Source organism: Protopterus annectens, chromosome 8.part1 (assembly GCF_019279795.1).
Source record: "Protopterus annectens isolate FY-2018-M chromosome 8.part1, PAN1.0, whole genome shotgun sequence".
NCBI classification, from domain to species: Eukaryota; Metazoa; Chordata; order Ceratodontiformes; family Protopteridae; genus Protopterus; species Protopterus annectens.
In genome coordinates, this window is record NC_056742.1 from 155866864 (window position 1) to 155887303 (window position 20440).

General features: G+C 41.8%; 1 protein-coding gene across 1 annotated transcript in view; it reads right to left on the bottom strand.

Annotated features, from left to right (window-relative positions):
* CDYL2 (chromodomain Y like 2) overlaps positions 1-20440 on the bottom strand; it is a 477019-nt gene that overhangs the window by 9927 nt on the left and 446652 nt on the right. Inside the window, exon 10 of the mRNA XM_044081802.1 lies at positions 5630-5655. Coding sequence (XP_043937737.1) covers positions 5630-5655 — 26 coding nt within the window. The remainder of the gene's footprint in view (positions 1-5629; positions 5656-20440) is intronic.

Below are 20440 nucleotides of genomic sequence, written 5' to 3' on the forward strand. Positions count from 1 at the left end.
AATGGAGCATCCAACAATTTTGCTTTAAACATGATCAGGCAGAGATTGCTCCTTAAAGCCAAGCATGCCTTCTAAGCACAGACCCAGTAACAGCAGCCCTGCAAGAGGCCTCCAAAGAATCAAAACCACATTGCAAAGTATGTTTTCCAACTTGTTCGGCTGAATGCAATAAATCCTGTAAATCTTTATTTTCCACAGAGTCAGAAATCAACATCATTTTCTGTTTAAGCAGTCCCATGATATGCTGCTGATATTTTAGCATATGGAATTGACAGTTTAAGGCCCTGATTGCCAAGGCTGCAGAAATATAAACATTTTTACCCAATCTATCCAATGCTCTGGAGTCTCTATCAGAAGGGGTAGGATTTTTAGCAGTAGAAGTCTTAATGCCCTTGGGCCCCAGAGAAATGGTTTAAGGGTCCGCAACAAGATTTTTGAAAAGGAATTTGTGGGAATCAGGAACCCTGTAGTATCTGTCTGGCTTACAAGGGGCTGGAGGCAGAGAATCAGGGGCCATACTGGATTCTGAAAACACATCAACAATGTCTAGTACAGGAGGTATTGCCAAAAGCCTATGCTGAGGAAGAAGAAGAAAATTCCTAAGCCTCTTTTTGGATTCAGAAAAATCCTCACTTTCCCAGTGGAAATGCTCCCTTAAGGTATGTAAAGTTTCCCCAAAAGAAAAATCATCAGGGGGAGAAGCAGAAGGAATGGAATCCTCTGCATTAGAATCCTCATAAGTAGGGATGGACAAATCCTGTTCATTAGAAGAGTCAGAAGAAACAGAGTCCTGTTCAGAAGATTCATAGTCAAGTTCAGCCCTAGGGCTCTTAGAGGGGGGGGGGGGGGTGACTACCCCTGATTAAAGTAATTAAATCTTCAGCCATTTTGATCATTTGATTTTTAGGTATCGGGGCCTGAACATGCGGCCTGGGCATCGTTTTTTTAGACATAGAGCGAGAATTTGACCTTAATATTGAAGGTGGTGTCAGTTTAATATACAAATCTGTAGGCCTGAATGCACCCTCAGAAGCCGGTGCCTGCCATCCAAGGTAGAGACATCCACGGATTCCATAGGTGAAGCATCTTGCAGCATACCGGACTCCGAATGGGTCTCATTAGAGGCCTGCGAATCAGTAATAGCGGGTGTCAGGGGCTGTGAAAGCGCCTTACTGAGTACCGGCGAACTGGCAACTGGCTTAGGAGAAGCGTTGTCGGCAGTTTTGGACCTCAACGGCCTGTCTCTGTCTTTTTCTTTGAGTTTTTTCAGTATTCCAGTAGTCAGATTGCTAACAGACGTCATTTCTGGATAATTAAACCGAGAACCAAAATATTTAGAAGCAAAAATGTACCGACGACAGATAGTGCGCTGATTAAATAAAGCACAAAACCGGCAACAAGGTACGTTGTGGTCAGGGCCTAGGCAAGGAATGCAGTACAAATGGAAATCCTTATGAGGTATTTGCTTCCCACAAGTAATGCAATTATTTACTTTTACTGACATCGGTAAGGAGCAAGAAAAAGTTTCCCCAACGGGGTACTTAGCTTTTTAGTTGAAGACTTCGGTTCTGAAACTCGAAAACAAAAATTTCAGGAGTCGGCCGACTGGCACTTGCGAACTGCTTCTGCTTCGGGCACCGGACGGCAAGAAAGACTGATGTAATGGCATCGGCTGCATGTTTTATACCCCTGACGACCTGGCGTCATGGAAGAAAAGACAGCAACTGACGCACGACCCAAGACTTTGTTAATCAGGCCAACTGAGGGCAACCTGCCAGCAGATTACCCAAATGTAATGACTGCAACAGTGAAACATGAAGAACATCTGCCTCAGAAGCTGGTGCCTGCCCAGTGGCTCCGGACCCATCCAAGGCAGACACATCCGCTGGTTCCACAGTTGAAGAAGCATCTCGCGGCATACTGGTCTCCGAATGGGTCTCAGCAGATGCCTGCAAATCCACTGAAGTGGGCATCAGGGAATGCAATGGCCCCTCACTGAGTACCGGCAGACTGGCGACTAGCTTAATGGAAGAGTCATCGGCAGTTTTGGACCTATGCAGTCTGTCTCTGTCTTTATAGTTACATTTTTTCGGAAGATCAGTAGTCGGATGGCTTACTGAAGCCATTTCAGAATATGGACATCGAGAGCGAAAGAAATTTAGCGACCAAGAGAGCCCGACAATGAATGGTTCGGGTGTTAAACAAGGCACAAAACCAACAACGAGGGACGTCGTGGTCTGCGCCTAAACAGGTGACGCAGTAAGAATGAAAATCTCTGTGAGGTATTTGCTTTCCACAGGCAAGACAATTGTTAACTTTTTCTGATATGGGTTAGAGCAAGAAAAAAGGGTCCCCAATGGGCTACTTAGCTTTAGAAGACTCAGGATTATTCCCCTCGAAAATGAAAAATTCAGGTAGCGGCCGACTGGCACTTGCGAACTGCTTCTGCTTCGGGCTCCTCCTCGGCAAGGAAGACTGATGTAATGGCATTGGCTTCCTGCTTTTATACCTCTGATGACCTGACGTCAAGGAAGAAGTGACAGCATCCGACATAGAAATACTAAGTCTGTGGTATTCGGGCTGACTGAGGGCTACCTGCAGGCAGATAACCCAAGTGTGATGACTGCAACAGTGAAATACGAAGAACATCATCAAGTTTCTGGGGGGTGCACATCTCAGATGACATATCCTGGTCGACTCATATTAGCCACAAAGTGAAGAAGACACAATGTCTGTACTTCCTACAGAAACTGAGGAAGGCAAACCTGTCTCAATCCATCCTCAAAACCTTCTACAGTGGGACCATTGAGAGCAACCTCTCAAAAACCATCATAATTTGGTATGGTAAATGCAAAGCACCTGAACGCAAGACTCTCCTGAGAGTAGTGAGGACAGCAGAAAAAGTCATTGGTTTCTCTCTCCCATCCATGGATGATCTGTATGAGACTTGGTGTGTGGGAAGGGCTAGGAAGATCATAAACTATCCCACTCACCCTGCCCATGGCATTTACTTCTGCCCTTCCTCAGGCAGGTGGTATTGCAGTTTACACTGCAAAACATCTAGATTGAACAGGAGCTTCTTCCCTCTATCCATAAGGCTGCTGAACTCGAATGCCAGGCATGACAGCGAATAATCAGATCAATATGCCACTTGCTGTGAAATATTGTCTATAGTAATCATTCTGGCAAATTGCTTCAATAACTGGTACAGTTAGCCTGATTTCTTATGCTATTACTTCCTGAATGTGCAGTAATCAGGACTCAAGTCGCCACTTCATACATGTGCAATATGAACATCACAATACATCATACTACAAATGATGAAGTGCAATATTCTAAGCAATCACAATGTGAAATCATAGTCTTTGCAATACCCACTAGTATATTACTGTCTAATTTCTTCCTGACCAATTGTGGTGATTTATTGTGTTAATATTTTAATTACTCTATGTGCACTAGTCTTACTGTCAAACTGTGTGTTTCATTATGATGTCTGGCACAGGGACCATAGCAACGTAATTTCATTCAGCTTGCACTGCTGTGTATATCTGATTGACAGTAAAGTTTACTTTGACAAAGGACAGGCCACTGTGACAGCATACTGTAACATTTTGGTTTACACACCTGTTTGTCTAATTTCCCTCCCAATATTTCTCTAATCAGTGGTTTACTTGTGAGGAACCAACGGGGTCTAATTCCTGTTAATATATCACTGTTGATGGTAAAAGACTCAATATTTACATATTTGTGTGCATGTGTTTTGTCAAATGCAGTTTCTTCAACAAATGCAAGGGGTGTGATTTAATGTCGAATCTATGTATGTGTCTTGTGTTTTGTCAAATGCAGTTTCTTCAACAAATGCAAGGGGTGTGATTTAATGTCGAATCTATGCATGTGTCTTGTGTTTTGTCAAATGCAGTTTCTTCAACAAATGCAAGGGGTGTGATTTAATGTGGAATCTATGTATGTGTCTTGTGTTTTGTCAAATGCAGTTTCTTCAACAAATGCAAGGGGTGTGATTTAATGTGGAATCTATGCATGTGTCTTGTGTTTTGTCAAATGCAGTTTCTTCAACAAATGCAAGGGGTGTGATTTAATGTGGAATCTATGTATGTGTCTTGTGTTTTGTCAAATGCAGTTTCTTCAACAAATGCAACGGGTGTGATTTAATGTCGAATCTATGTATGTGTCTTGTGTTTTGTCAAATGCAGTTTCTTCAACAAATGCAAGGGGTGTGGTTTAATGTCGAATCTATGTATAGCCCAGCAGTGGAAATATCAATGATGTGTAATATTGAGACAGCAAAGTGGGGTTGGAGAGGTTAGAGTGTGTGTGTGTGTGTGTGTGTGTGTGTGTGTGTGTGTGTGTGTGTGTGTGTGTGTGTGTGTGTGTGTGTGTGTGTGTGTGTGTGTGTGCGCACGCACGTGTATATGTGCATTAGGGTTAGAATCAGGGATGAGTGAAAGATAGGTATATGTTTGTGTATTTTAGGGTTAGTGTCAGGGTTAAGTTAAGGAACAGATACAGTGTTGCTTGTGTGTTTGTGAATGCTTCTGTGTTAGTTTGTGCCTTGTATACTGGCATTGTTATAGGAAGTTTTTTTATAAAGATAAGGTGTAGGGTTAGGGTCCTGGGAAGGGGCAGCATTAGGGTTAGCCCCCATTACTGAGGTGGTACAGGAGGGCAGAGCCCCGCTGCTGTCTATTGTAATGTGTGCTAACCCTAACTCTCAACTGCTCTGCCTTTATTGCCCAGGTGTCTGTATCATACAGATGTACTGGTTGCTCCATCTTGTACACCTTACTTTTCAGCTTCTTTGGCATTCTTCTATCATATACTACCCCTGACTCTTGGTTGTAGCCCCTCTGATTCTAGCTTTGACCTCCTCATTCAGACTTTACCCTGCACAGATACTTGAAGCTGTTATCCTGTTTCACTATTTTCTTGTCTACCTCAATTTTCAGTTTTTTCCGATATCCCTCATTTGTTGCCATTGCAACTGTCTCATCTGTACTCAGTTTCATGCCATGTGCCTTCAGTTCTGCATTCCATTCCTTATTCTATACTTACGTTCTTCCTTAGACTCTGCCTGTAATACCACGTCGTCTGCAAAAAGCAACTTTGTTGATCTGTGCCCTTTGACCTAGCCCACCCCAGTATGAACAGCAGTGGGATCAGTGATGAACCTTGATGCACACTCAGTCCCACTGGGAACACCTCTGTGAGACCGAACACTGTTGGAACTTATGTCATCGGGTCCTTGTACATAGTCTGTAATAATTCTGCCATTTCTGGGACTTTGAACAATTGCAGGACAGCCCAAATAAGCTTTCTTGGGACCTTGTCATAAGCTTTCTCCAAGTCTAAGAATTCCCAAGTTTGACTCTTTCCTCATCTCTAGCTTCTTCTCAACTATCTGTCTCACTGCAAACATTGGGTTGGTTGTACTGCATCCTGATCTGAAACCAAATTGCTCATCTCCCATCTTACTTTCTATTACTCTATGTATTTGCCTTTCAATTACTCTCTTCAGAACTTTCATGCAACGTGACAGGGGTTCCGATACCTCTGAACTGCCCACAGTTTTGGATGTTCCTTTTGTTTAGGTACACCGCCATTAGTATGCTACTCTCCAGTAATCTGAGATACACCTTTCTCTCCATACTGCTAAGAGTACCCTCAGGAGCCATTTCTCCCCTATCTCACTCAACATCTTCATCATATCTGCTGTGAACTCATCTGAGCCTGTTGATTTCCCTGACCTCATTTTCCTTGGTGCTATTCTTACTTCTTCAAAGTTGGGATTCTCTTCTTCTTTCGTCATAGGATGCATCTCAGGAATTACAGTTTCTGTGGGGTTTTCTCTATTCAGAAACCGCTGAAAGTACTCCTTCCATCTGCCTTTGATTTCCTGTGGGCTGGTGAGCAGATAGTTACTGGCATCCCTTATGAAAGGTGTCTTATCTTAATTATCTTTATGCCTTTGCCTTGAAACCTGATAGAGTTTCTTTGTGCCATCTGCTGGGTCACTTTCCAGAAGCTGGTAGAGTACCTCTGATGCATTGTTCATTGCTATTGTAACTCCTTTCATAGCCTCTGTTAGCCAATCAGTATTCCTTCCTACCTTGATCCACCTTTTCTATCTCCTACTTTTTCCTGCACTCCTTTCTTTTGATGACTTCCTGGACTTCTGCATTCCACCACCAACTTTCCCTATGTAGTTTATTACCATACCTGGCTTGGCCACTGGATGCATGTTCTGCAGTCCTCACACATGCTGTTTCAAAGAGGTGCCATTCTTCAACAATATCTATTTCCTCTCCATCCTAAGGTGCTACAGCCCTGAGTAATTATGCTTCCACTTCAGTCAACTTCCAGGTCTTCAGACTAGCCTCTTTTGGTCTTAGAGCCTTCTCTGACCACTGCATGCAGCTGATTGTGGCAATCAGTTATTTATACTGCAGACTGAATGTTTCACTGGAGGATGACTTTGCAATTGCAGATTCTACCCCAAGTGCCCTATCCTTACTAGGAGAAACTCTACATGAGTTGTGTGCTGGCCACTCTTGTATGCGAACTTGTGACTCTCTCACTCTTAGTGAACTATGTGTTGGCCACTATCAAGCACTTTGTCAGACAAAAATCTAGAATAGCCCTTTCCTTATTAGGGGGAAGTCTACTCGAGTTATGTGTTGGCCACTCTTGTATGTAAACTTGTGACTCTCTTACTGAACCATGTGTTGACCACTATCAAGCCATTTGCTAGACAAAAATCTGGAATAGCAAATCCTTTTTTCCTTTTGCCCCACCCATGTGGACCAAGGCAGTGCTCATATCATGTTAGGTCTCTCCTGATATGTGCAATCAGGTCACCAGCCATCAACACCAATTCATTTTGTCCAGCCTGATCTAGAAGGTCCTGCAAATGCTGTCCGAATTCACTTTTTTCCTCACTATCACAACCCAGTTGTGTGGCATAAGCTGAGATTATGAGTAGTGCCCAATCCTTACAATGAAGCCTAATTGACACTAATCTATCATAAATCCTGATGACATCCCTCACGGTCTTCTAAAGCCACTCCCTTGCCACAATTCACACACCATTTCTAGTTTGTCCTTGTCCTATGTAGTAGGTTCTGGGCCCCAAGCCAAGTGGCTTTGCTGCACTGCTCTTCCATCTTGTCTCCTGGATACATAAGAAATCCGACATCCTCCTTATGTCATACACTTTTAAACTGCATCCTATCAGTGAACCTACATACAGTGTAGCAATTCTTAGTTCATGTTTGACAAGTTCAGCAAAACCTGGACTTACAACCAGTTAACATAGTTATTCTAGGTAACTCAAACTAGGCACCATCCAGCTAACAGCTTACTGACCTAGGAAGATGCTGTCCAACAGGAGAACATACACCCCCTTCCCACTGTTAGCACTTATCCCTGGCATAGGTTGGAGTAGGTTGGGTCCTTAACCCACTTATCACCAACAAATATCCATGCCCACTATCGTCAACAAGGCCAAATCACATAGAGCTAATTTCTACACAGTTGAGTGACTAGCCTTGACATGGCTCTCAGTCTGTGGTCTTTGTTCTCCTAACTTTTGAATACTGTGCACCACAGTTAATGCCCAAAGCTGTTGGTCTATACAAATGCTCCCCTACAGGGCACCATCTAGAGTCTAGTTGCTGCCCACAGCTCCATTATTGGAACATTTTGAGGTGGAAACATTCAGCACATTTTTGGGAGGTGAGAGGAACTCCAGAGAGACCTAGGGAGAACTTGCACTCCATGTAGGCATTGGCTTGATGTCAGAATCAAACCTTATACCTTTTGCATGGGAGTCGAAGATCATAAGCATTATGACAACTTCTAAACTGAAACATATGTTGGGTATCAAGACAGGCCACAGCTGGCTCTTTTTGCTGTTTGGTATTTATGGATTTCCTTTTGATAAAACTTCACAATCTATAACAGATGGTACACAGACAAAATAGCTCTCCATTTTTGTGAATAAAACTTGAGTCTTTATCAGCAGACCTCTTAATAAAAAAACATCTGGCTTTTCCATGTCTTAACTCAAAGACGATCTCTGTCAGGTCAGACGTTTATATCTTAAAAGCCTTTTTCACTTCATAACACGTTTACATTTAGCACAATGTTCACACTCATCTGCATTAAGGTCATGCCCCTAAGAAGATAAACATATATTGGTTGATAACAAGATGGCTTTGCTTCATATAGCCATCTGTGTGGCAGTGCAAGGTTTATTACAGTTTTACATGAACTACAAAACTACAAAATGAACTGGCACCTCACCTAAGTGTCATGTTTAATCACAGCCTTACCTCAGGCTTCGTGCCCACTGAGTGGCACATAGCTACAGTTATCCCACTCCACAAGGGGGGATCCACCTTGGATCTTGGGAACTACTGTCCCATCAGTCTGACGAGCCTGATCTGCAAGGGCATGGAAAACGCATTATCATGGAACTTATAAACAAAGACATTGGCAACCTTCAAACACTGGACCCCACCCAGTTTGGGTTCGCGAAGGGCAGATCTTGTCTCCTGAACCTGACTGACTGACTTCTTCGAATCAGTCTCCAGAGCTGTGAACGAGGGTAAGGCGGTCCACACAGCCTATCTGGACCCTGCCAAGGCCCTCAACACCATCTCCCACTCTGGAATCATAGATAAACTTACTAAGCTGGGCATAAATCCCTATGTCACTCAATGGGTTGCCAACTGGCTTACTGACAGAACCCAGTCTGTAAAAGTAGCAGACTCCAAATCCAGCTCCAGACAAGTGGAGTACCTCAGGGTTCAGTCCTGGGACCACTCTTGTTTAGCATCTACTTCTCTGAAGTACAGGTCAATATTGAGGGACTAACAAAATTTGAAGATGACTGCAAACTGGGGGCCATTACTGAATCCCCAAATGATGTGGATATTCTACAAAAGGGCCTTACAAAAACAGATGCCTGGTGCCAGATCCATGGGCTCAATGCCAAGAAATGTATAGTTATCCCCTTTGGAAAAAAACATGTACCCATCAATTACCACATAGGTGGCAGTACACTAAACATTGAAAGTGTGATGAGAGACTTAGGGACACAGGTGGACAGTGGTCTCACCTTCAATAACGATATCGCCACAACAGTCAGGAAATCCTTCTATGTGGCACACCTCATCACTAAGGGCTTTTCATCCAGAAAAAAGGCAATCCTTGTCCCACTGTACTCATCCCTCATTAGACCCATTATAGAGTATAACACCCCGCTTGGTATGTACCTCACAAGACATCTGCAACAGCTGGAAAGGCCACAGAAATACCTCACTAAAAGAATCACAGGCCTAAAGCAGATGCCATATGCTGACCTTCTAAAAAAAACTCCAGCTACACTCTGTGGCATACAGTCTACTCAGAGGCGATATCTGCTTAACATACAAGGCCATGTCAAACCCTGATCTGTTGGACATGCAATACTTAAAGAAATCCTAATACCTCAGAGCTACACGCTCCAGGGATCTAAACCTTGGCATCACAATGAACAAAACATGCTGGAGGGATAGGTTCCTGACCCAGAGACTCCCCATACTCTGGAATGGACTGCCCATACATGTCAAGCAGAGCGCCTCCATGGTCCTCTTCAAAAGGAAACTTAATGATTGGATGGGAGATAGGAAATTCACCCTGGGGATCATGTTAGTCGCCCTGCTAGACAGGGGTCCAGGGAAGTAAATATTGTGGGAAGAAATATCCAGGGAATTGTTATGGCTAGGCTTGTATAGGCCCTAGGGCTGATAGCCTAGTATCAACCTATGAAATAGGTTTGATATTTTGCATTCCCATAGTTTTTCTTTTTGCAAACTGGTAATAAATGCGACATCTAACCATATCTTCAGTTGGAGTTCTAGAAATCAATTACAGGAAATTCACCTCTCATCCTAAACTTTCAAAGTGAATTTCTTGGAATCTATTTCACAAACACACAAACTGGTTATGATGGATGACCTGATCGTAATCATCTATAACGTGCTGTAAACATTATGGTGTACTGTTACAGTAACCCTCCCAAAGAAGACCGACAAGTTATTAAAAAAAAGATGACAAACCTACATTTGTGCTAGGGTGACACTAATAATAGTAAAGATTATAAATAACCCTGCCACTGTGTATGTTACAACAAGACAATGGTCAACAAACACACAGCCCCAACAGCCAGAAACAAGCATTCACAATCTTCTTAGATGTGCAATACACCAAACATGCTACACCTCCAAATGTTTGCATTCAAACTGCTAAATTGTAGTATAATCTAACGCAGTTATTTTTCCAACAATGGCACTATATCTCAAATCCATAATTACAACACCACCTTAGAAAAAAAAAATCAAGAAATTTTTAGCAATAAGCTCTAATCAAAACAGGAAGTGCATGGTACTTAACATTAACAGCAGCTCTTGTCGTAAAGAATGGACCACATGTAGTTGGAGTGAAATGTGTTCATTATTTCTGCTGCCTTAACTAAAATTCTGTTCAATTAAACCTGCAAAGACTTACAGTTACCAGACATATCTGCAGCCATATTCTGACTTGTCCCTTGTTCCTGCAACTAGTATGCATGCCATACTGAAACCTATATGAGGAACTGAATTCTTGTAACAACTACATGACCTAATGGAACAAAACTGCATGCAGTAGAAAAAGGATGAAAAGTCTTTTAGTTCTGCTATTTTAACAAAAGTTCTGCTCAATACAATCTAAGGGGATTCAAGTCTTTCCAAAGAATGCCTGAAGCCACGTGCTGATTGGTCCTTTTCTGTTCGCCTAAATAAGAAGCATGCATGTCAGGAGGAAAATATAACAGTTTAAACAAGACAATTTATTTACTTGCATTTGTTAACTGGGGTATACCACTGATCCACAGGGACCTTTTTACAACTCAGCCCAGGAGTACTATTTGGTTAGATGACTTGTTCAGAGTTGTACAGTCATGCAAATGCAAGCTGAAAGTATTAAAGTCTAGGGCATAGCAAGCAGCCTGCCTGTTAACAGCTATGTAGCTTAATTTGAGTTTTATTATCAAGTTTTTTTTTTTTTACCCTAGCACTTTAAATGTGCAGAATTTATTTGCAAAAAAATACTGCAGTTTAACTACAGGCCTAAGGAAATGGTTGTACTGTTATGCATTAAGTGACTCTTGGAATCACAGGGTAAAATGTGAACCTTTTAGATAACTGTGAGGCTATACATCATTAAAGGCTGGAACCAGTATTCACAAATAGGGTGCACAGTTGCAGAAGACTGGTACATAATAAAAACATAAAGGAGCCCTAAGCAATTCACAAAACTCCCTATACAACCTTTGGAATATATGCATACTTTACTATCTACTGGCAAGAGTAACTTTAATTGTGTATAGTTACAGAGGAGGTAGGCACATGACAGTTGTCAGCAAAATTCATGACTCGTAAACAAGTGCATCATGGCACATACTGTATAAAACAAAAATACTTAGGGTAATACTACTGCAAGCTGACAGCAGAGAAAAACAAATGCTATCCAGCATTTTACATGAACTCTGCTGTTGTTGCTCAGCAGAACATTGCTGAGCAAAACCAGTAGCATCCAATCTATGCTAATTGCACATGTTGCTGTATAGATATAGATATATGTATCAGAGCATAAGCCAGTATCATTCCAGTCACAGCAAGACAACCAAAGCCACTGACTCTCTAACACAGTGACACACACAATTCCTGCAAAAAGCGCAACAGTCCTAAGTTATATACAATGAGATAAGCACCATGTTCACTGTCACAGCAAAAGAACATAAACATTAATGAATCACCCTCTGCCATTACAACAGAGCAGGGCAACTCCATTGTGCTCTACCTTCTGCTTTGGCCATAACAGCTGTACACAGCAGCATGTATTTAGTGCAAAATTTACATTTTGTATATATTGCTACTTCCTGACTTTTATTGCCTATGTGGCCAGGGTGATGCCTGAGAACGGTATTTGGACTAGCCCATCCATCCAGTTAACAATAAAATTAATTAAATAAGTCAGTACGCAAAGTAAAAGGAATGTTCCTCTGTTGTTTCTCAATGGAAACAGACTGTAGCAAAACCATTGTGCTTTCAAGGCTATGGAAAAAAGGAGAAAGCTGTAAAACAGAAGTAGGAATGAACAAACTGGAACCTGACATATTTTTAGGGGTTAGTTCTTGCTGGGACTGGGAGCTGGGAAGGGGGCTGAGCACGCTCTTGGAAGTAGAATCCTGGTGGAGACTGGAGATCATATGGAGATGCTGGTTTACAGGGGGGGGGGGGGATAACTGATGATGTCACATCAAAATGTGGTGTATATCGCAAAGGTCCACTGTATGTCATCCGCTTGGGTACAAACAAGCATCACAGTTACCCAAGACATTCAGATTTTTACCCTATGAATACCAAGAGTAAATGAATGCATAATGGGATTAGTTGTCCTACTGTACTGCTGTGATCAGAATGAATACATGCTTATGACCGGATACACCTATTCCTATTACCACAGTATGGTTGACAAATTAAAGTAGGAAGAAAAATGAGCCACAATTGTTGGTTCCCTTGTTGTCAACTCCTTTTGAAAAGCTCTCACCCTGTGATTTGGAGGTAATGGGGCAGTTGACCAACAGAGGATCTGATGGTCAGCAGGCAACAGTGGATAAAAAAAAATGCAAAATAAAATAAATGACATAAATTAACAACAGGGAGTATATGAAAGGGCAAAGTGTTAAAAAAAAACAAAAAAACAATACCTATGATTATTAATACAGGGTGCACTATGGTGAGGATATTTGCCATTTATTAATTGTATTTCATATTTGCATTCACATTTGGTGAAGAGAAGTGTAGTGGTATCTGTAAGGATGGTTTGTTGCAAATCTGGCGATTTTATTATAACAGGTTTCTAGTTTGGTTAGATCACCTTTTTTAGATTAGTATGAATGGGAGAGGTGCAAAGACGGGTGGAGAGTAGATGTGTCCTGGCTATGGAATGTCTAGTGTTGTCCGTTAGGTATGGCTTGACTCTAAAATGAGCCAAGTTTAAAGTGGACCTTTTTAATGGTTAGAGCCAAGTGATTGTCAAAGCATAGTCTGTTGTCGATTGTGACCTCAAGAAGTTTGGTGTGGTCAACGGGTTCAGTTTTCGTGTAGTTGGAAGAATAGAAGATACAGGGGGGAGAGTGGTCTAACATAACATCATGTGAAACATTAGATGATGCTGAATAAAACTGTCATTGATACTTCCACTGTAAGCTCTGCAGCTTGGGATATATTACTTACACTGTTAATTATGCTAATGGCCATACTGTTTTATATTCGCGTAACAGTTCAATAGGCACGAATTCAAAGGAAGTTCTTCTCAGCATGTAAAAAGCTCAAGACGTCTGAACAAAAAGTACGGTTGACATAACATGCCCAGGATGTATCGTTTCTAAGATATGAAATATTGTTTGTGAAAATTAAAAGAAAAATACTATGCTGAATTGTTCTGCATTATATTACTACAGTATTGCTGTGAGGACAAGAATTGCACTTCTTTCAACATAAACAAGACTTTTTGATGAAAGGACTACTTACATTTTTAATAGCATTCACTGTTCACAAGATATTTATAGTTTTTTTTTCAGAAAATGCTTAAAAATCTTAGAATGTGTGCTGGCTGCTGGAGGTTGGACATTCCACAGCTACTAGATGTTAGATTTTAATAGATTTTAATTGTACTTTTTTCGACAACATTTGTTGAACTTTCTGTGGGATTCTTGTCCGGTACCCCTATTGTTTACCCTTTATACAAACTTTACCAACAAAATACTGAGACAAATTACTTTTAAGTGTTTTACTATAAAACTGCGCGAGGCACATATAAACTACAAACAAACTTTGAGAAGGCCAATCAGCTTAGTTTCTGCTACTCCTTTCTCTATTTCCACTAAAAAAAAAAAAAAAAAAAAAAAAAAAAAAAAAAAAACTTTTTCTAAGCTTGTTTCCTGCCTTTCCTGTGGGTAGTCTAGCCTGAATATAGATTTGTGGTGTCCAGGACTATTTGTAGGTTTCTAGTGCCCAAGCCTTTTTGTGCTGGAGGGAATCCTTCTAGCTTAATTTTGTTTCTTAGAACTAGCCAGTTTTTTCGTTTCAGCACTTGTTCAGAACTTATTGTAAGCACTAAATAAGCTACAAATTACTACAGCACTCAACTTTCCTCACTGTCTAGAGGAAAACAGTTTCTAGTACTTAACAAATAAGCACCTATCCAGGCATGTCTAAGGGTCAGCCCCCGGTGTTTTCTCCTGTCTACCTGATGAATCTGGGCATATTGGGGCAATGCAGTAATTGCCTCATGTACACAGACAACCCTCTCCTCCTACCACCCAACACTACAACCTGTGAGAGATGCACTTATATAGCCAAACTGGAAGCAAAGCTCTCTTCACCCAAGACTGGACTAGACAGTCAAGCGGAGAAGATAAACACTTGCACCACACCACACTCAGCACAAAGTCCCTCAAAACCTACACCACCAAAACACACACATAGAAACACAAAACACACACCTACATTCGTGGAGGCTTTCAGTAAAAACCTGCCCAAGCAACAGGGACCTCCAAAGCAGAAACACAAGCAACCTCCACCCCTCAACACAACCCAAATGACACACAGCCCACAAACTCAGTGTGCCACTCAACCACAGCCCATAAGGCATAACAACGTACCCAACACTCTAGTCATAGGTGACTCTATAGTCAGGCACACTGATGTTCCACTCACCAGGCTAAACAAGGAGAAATTTACTGTCAGCTGCCTGTCGGGTGCCAGGATCTGCCGCATAATGCATGCACTCAGGTCAGTCCACAACAAGTACAAATATGACTCTGTCATTGTCCATGTTGGTGTGAATGACCTAAGACGTACCTCCTTCAACTACATGAAAAGGGACATGGAGGAGCTGTCCGATCTTGTAGCCCAGGCAGGTATGACCCTATCCCTGAGTAGCATCCTGCCATCACCCAGAATGATACCACAGTACAATGACAAAATGATTGACTTCAACAATTGGCTAAGCTTCTGGTGTCATTCTAAGGGGATCCAGTATCTGTCTGCCTGGGATGACATGATCGACAAGCCACGATGCTTTGCCAGAGATGGCCTGCACCTTTCGCCCCTGGGATTCCGGATACTGGCTAAGGCTCTAGCTACCCCATATAGTGGCTTTTTTAGGCAAGGTTCAAATGACAAATTCACCACCCTAACAGGTACAGGCAAGAAGAATCTGAGGGTATTGCTACTCAATGCTAGAAGTCTAAACCTCAAAATGCACTCTCTCGAGGCACTCCTTAAAATAGGTTTATAGGTTCATATATATATATATATATATATATATATATATATATATATATATATATATATATATATATATATATGAAATGGAGAACATCGACATCTGTGCAGTGACAGAGACCTGGTCCAAGGCTCCAGAGAGTACCCCTGCATTACCAGACTATAATTCATACCACACTTTTCGGCCACCTAACCTGGACCGAAACACTAAAGGTGGAGGCGTGTCCATATTCATTAAGGATATCCACACCTCCAGGCTAGTTCAGCATAATGCATCCGAGATTATCCAAGTGCAACTAACTCTGGGCAAGACCGCAATCCAAATTGTAGCTTGCTACAGATCCCCCACCATGCCCCAGGATTCCCACTCCTCATTTCTTAATACACTGGAAAATATTACGGTACAACCTAACACCCTAATAATGGGCGATTTCAACTACCCTACCATTAACTGGGAAAACTACTCATGTACCAACTCTTGTGGTCAATGTTTTCTGGAATTCAAAAATTCCAATGCCATGGATCAACTTATCCACACCCCCACCAGGGGCAGCAATATCCTAGACCTGGTTATTACCAACATGGGCAACCGGTGCTCCACACCAGAGATCAATTCCTCCTTGGTCTGATCCGACCATAAGCTAATCACCCTAGACATCCGCATCCCGCCCCCACCCCCCATTAATGAAACCACAGTAAAAAAATTCTCCAAAGCCAACTTCACGCTTCTTAAGACAGAAGTGGCAAACTTCAAGATACCCATGCTGACGGACAATAGAGGTATGACTGCTGAATCCTACACAAATGCACTTTATAAGCACTTACATGAGTGCATGGATCGTGCAATCCCTAACAGAACCAAGATGCTATCCTCCAAAAAAAGGAAGCCAATCTGGTGGTCCCCTGCCATAAACAAACTCTACAACAGAAGAAAGAAACTGTTGCAAAAAAAAAAAAAAGAGTAAAATCCCATGATTGGAGAAACTCCCTGGTCAGCTTCAGTAAGAAGCTGAGATCCCTCATAAAATAATCCAAAGCTAGTTATGAAAACAAAATCGCCACTGACTCTAAAGACAACCACTAAGCATTCTATAGCTATGTCAAGAATCTCAATGGCAACACTCAGATCTGCTCTGAGTTACAGCACAATGGCACTAAATATACAGAACCAACGGATATTGCCAACATCCTGGCAGATAGGTTCAGTGCTAACTTTACCCCTCTGTCAACCCCTAAAGGGCCCATCTCTATACCAGAAGAATGCAAAGTTCCTGTAATCACGGCTGCACAGGTAAAAAACACACTATCCAAAGCCAAGAACACAGCATCCATGGGACCTGACGACATCCCAGGCTGTGTTCTACATGAACTACAGAACGAACTGGCACCCCACCTAAGTACCATGTTCAATCATAGCCTCACCTCAGGCTATGTGCCCACTGAATGGCGCACAGCGACAGTTATCCCACTCCACAAAGGGGGAGCCACCACAGACCCCGAAACTACCGCTCCATTAGCCTAACGAGCCTGGTCTGCAAGGCTATGGAGCGTATCATCATGGAACTTATAAACAATGACATTGGTAATCTCCAAACTCAGGACCCCAACCAGTTCGGGTTTGTAAAAGGCAGATCATGTCTCCTAAACCTGATAGACTTCTTTGAAGCAGTCACCAAAGCCGTAGATGAGGGTAAGGTGGTTCACACAGCCTATCTAGATCTCGCCAAGGCTTTTGACACCATTCCCCACTCTGGAATTATAGATAAACTCACTAAACTAGGTATAAATCCCTATGTCACAAGATGGGTTGCCAACTGGCTTACTGACAGAACCCACACTGTGAAAGTAGCAGAGTCCAAATCCAGCTTCAGACCAGTGACAAGTGGAGTACCACAGGGTTCAGTCCTGGTTCCTCTCCTGTTTGGTATCTACTTCTCTGAAGTACAGGCCAACATACAAGGTCTTTGGCTAACGAAGTTTGCAGATGACTGCAAATTAGGAGCCATAATCAAAACTCCAAAAGATGTGGACATCCTACAAAAGGGCCTTACTGAGACAGATGCCTAGTGTCAAAGCCATGGCCTCGAGCTCAATTCCAAAAAGTGCACTGTCATTCCTTTTGGTAAAAACTCAGTACCCATGAACTACCACATAGGTGGTGGTCTACTTAACACCGAAAGTGTGATAAGAGACCTTGGACACAGGAGGACAGTAGTCTCTCCTTTGATAATCACATCGCCACAATAGTCAGGAAATCCTTCTATGTGGCACACCTCATCACAACAGGTTTCTCATCCAGGAAAAAAAGAGGTCATTGTTCCCCTCTACTCGTCACTCATTAGACCCATTATAGAGTACAATGCCCCTTTTGGTATGTACCTCACAAGACCTCTACAACAACTGGAAAGGCCACAGAAATACCTCACAAAGAGGATTACCGGCCTCAAAGAGATGCCCTATGCAGACCATCTCAAAAAACTGCAGCTTTACTCCGTTGCATATTGCCTACTCAGAGGCGATCTCTGCCTAATACACAAAGCTATGTCAAACCCAGAGCTTTTAGACATGCTCCACTTAAAGAAACCCCAATCCATACGAGCTACACGCTCTAGGGACCTAAATCGTGTCACCACAATAAACAGAACATGCTGGAGGGATAGATTCCTGTCCCAGAGACTTCCCATACTCTGGAACAAACTACCTATCTATATCAAACAAAGCTCCTCATTAGCACTGTTCAAGAAAAATCTTGATGATTGGATGGGAGATAGGAAATTCACCCTGGGGATCACTTCTGTGGCTCTGCTCGACAGTGGCACAGGAAAATAATTTTCTTGGGTGGCGAAAGCCAGGGTACCTTTGACTAGGCTTATATAGGCCTAGGGCCAACAGCCTAGTACCTACCTATGAACCTATGAACAAAAATTTGAATATTTACAGACTAGTAATTGGTCATTTTGCTTGAAAATTTTTTTTAAGTTCCTTTATGGGTGCAGTGTCTGTCTCTCTTTCGCATAGGAGCGACCTTAGGTGAACTGGTGCCCTAGGCAAAAAGGCTCCACTGTGCCCCTACCAACATCACCCGGTGCCCCCATTCTGGTCTACACCAAATAAATACAGGGAAAGTGCCCCTACTAGAACGGCGCCCTAGACGACCGCCTAGTTGGCCTATGCCTAAGGCCGGCTATGCTTTCGTGCTCTCATTTTTGGCTGCTGTCAAAGTTTTATAATCCAGCTAAAGGAATGTATGTTGTCAGTGTAGGTGGAGTCGTATATTTCTAGTTTTTTTTTTTTTTGACCATATTATTTAATGGCTTTCACAGTGCTATTCTGGTTACTGTGGGCAGTCTCCTGTTGCTATGGGCTGTCTTTTGCTAGTGTCATCTACAAGGAAAGCTAGTAAAGAAATGAAACCATAGCAGGAGTGGTCTTTCCTATAAAATGGTTGCTAATTCACGAAATGGAGGATACACTAACCAAGTGATACTTAAAATTGCACACTACAATATATCGTACATTTTTATACTACATAATACTGTGCGACAATCATACTGTATGTAGTGACATTGTGCAGATTATACATCAGTTTGGTGGATCTATTTATTTAACGTTACACAATATTTACTCATTTTCCCTTTTACTCTAAAAGAGGGTGATAACCTTTACTCATTTTATCTACTCTATGCTAAACTAACCTATTTTTGTGCTATTACAGTTGGATTATTTCCTCCATGATAATGACATTTATAAATTTAGAAAATATCGGAAGCCTTTGTATGTATTAAAATTTGAATATTAAACAATATACAACCTAACATTAAGATGACCATTACTGCAATTAAAGTTTTTATAATGCTCCTCTCTCCAGCCTATAAAAAGGTTTGCAAACAATTTCATTCACTCCTCATTATAATCTGGTCTGACTGCCTAACCAAATACTAAACTGTAAATGTTCAAAGTTTTATACTTTACACAGTAAGCAGTTTTATAGTAAAACACTTAAAAGTTACTTCCGTCTCAAGAGTATTTTGTTGGTAAAGTTTGCATAAAACAAAGTATTGGACAAGAGAGTCCCAGACAAAGTTCAACAAAAGTAGTTGGAAAAAGTAGTACAGTAAAATTAAAATCTATTAAAATCTAACACTAGGAATCAATGAATTACTGAGGTAAGTTGCTAGGCCCTGTCACTACTCTCTGACTCATACAGGCTTCTGTACTGTGATTTTTCCAAAGTTTTCTGTGCAGTGACAAAACCTGCTTTACTTGATCTTTACCTCTGCAAGTCTAGCAACACTATAAAAATCTATACCAAAGCCCTTAACCTTCACTGGGTCTGTGGTGCTATGAACTACTAGTGTGACACATATCTAACTGAATGTATTCCCAAACTACGGAATAAACTCTCCTCCAAGTCAAGCAGTGTCACCTAAATAGGTATTCATAAAGTCGCCCCTGGGATATGCAGTATGGCTCTCCTTGACTGGGGTAGCTAATACGCCTATATCACCTACACATATATTGGTCTTACTCTGCCTTAGGCTTCTCCATGGTCATCAAGACATTATGTATAGTAAACACTTACAAACATGTGGGTATGTAAGACTGAGACGGACTACAGGGCCTGCTGCAATTTTACAGAATAATCCTCTAAAATAGTCTGTAGAACTCACCTGTCTAATGTGATAGATTGCCAAACTGTCAAACAAAATTGAAAATTACTTCCAAATGGTAAAGGACAAAGGATCAGGGGATGAAGCAGGCAGAAACCACCACAGTCTTTGCTGATAATTTTTCCTTTTGCGCCATACGGAGGTGATAGACAGCTGTTCACTTCTGACAGAATTTTGAGAGAGAGGCAGCCTGTAACTGAATGGTATTTTACTTGAAGTTCCCAGAAAACTGGGTAGTAACCATATGGAACATAAGTAAGACAGCAGTTCTAGAATTTTCCTTTTTATCTCTAGGTCCCTTAACATGCCATGTGCAGCCTTACCAAAAGGAGCTATGCAGAAACTGGAGCATCCAATAGTTAATGTTTTGATATC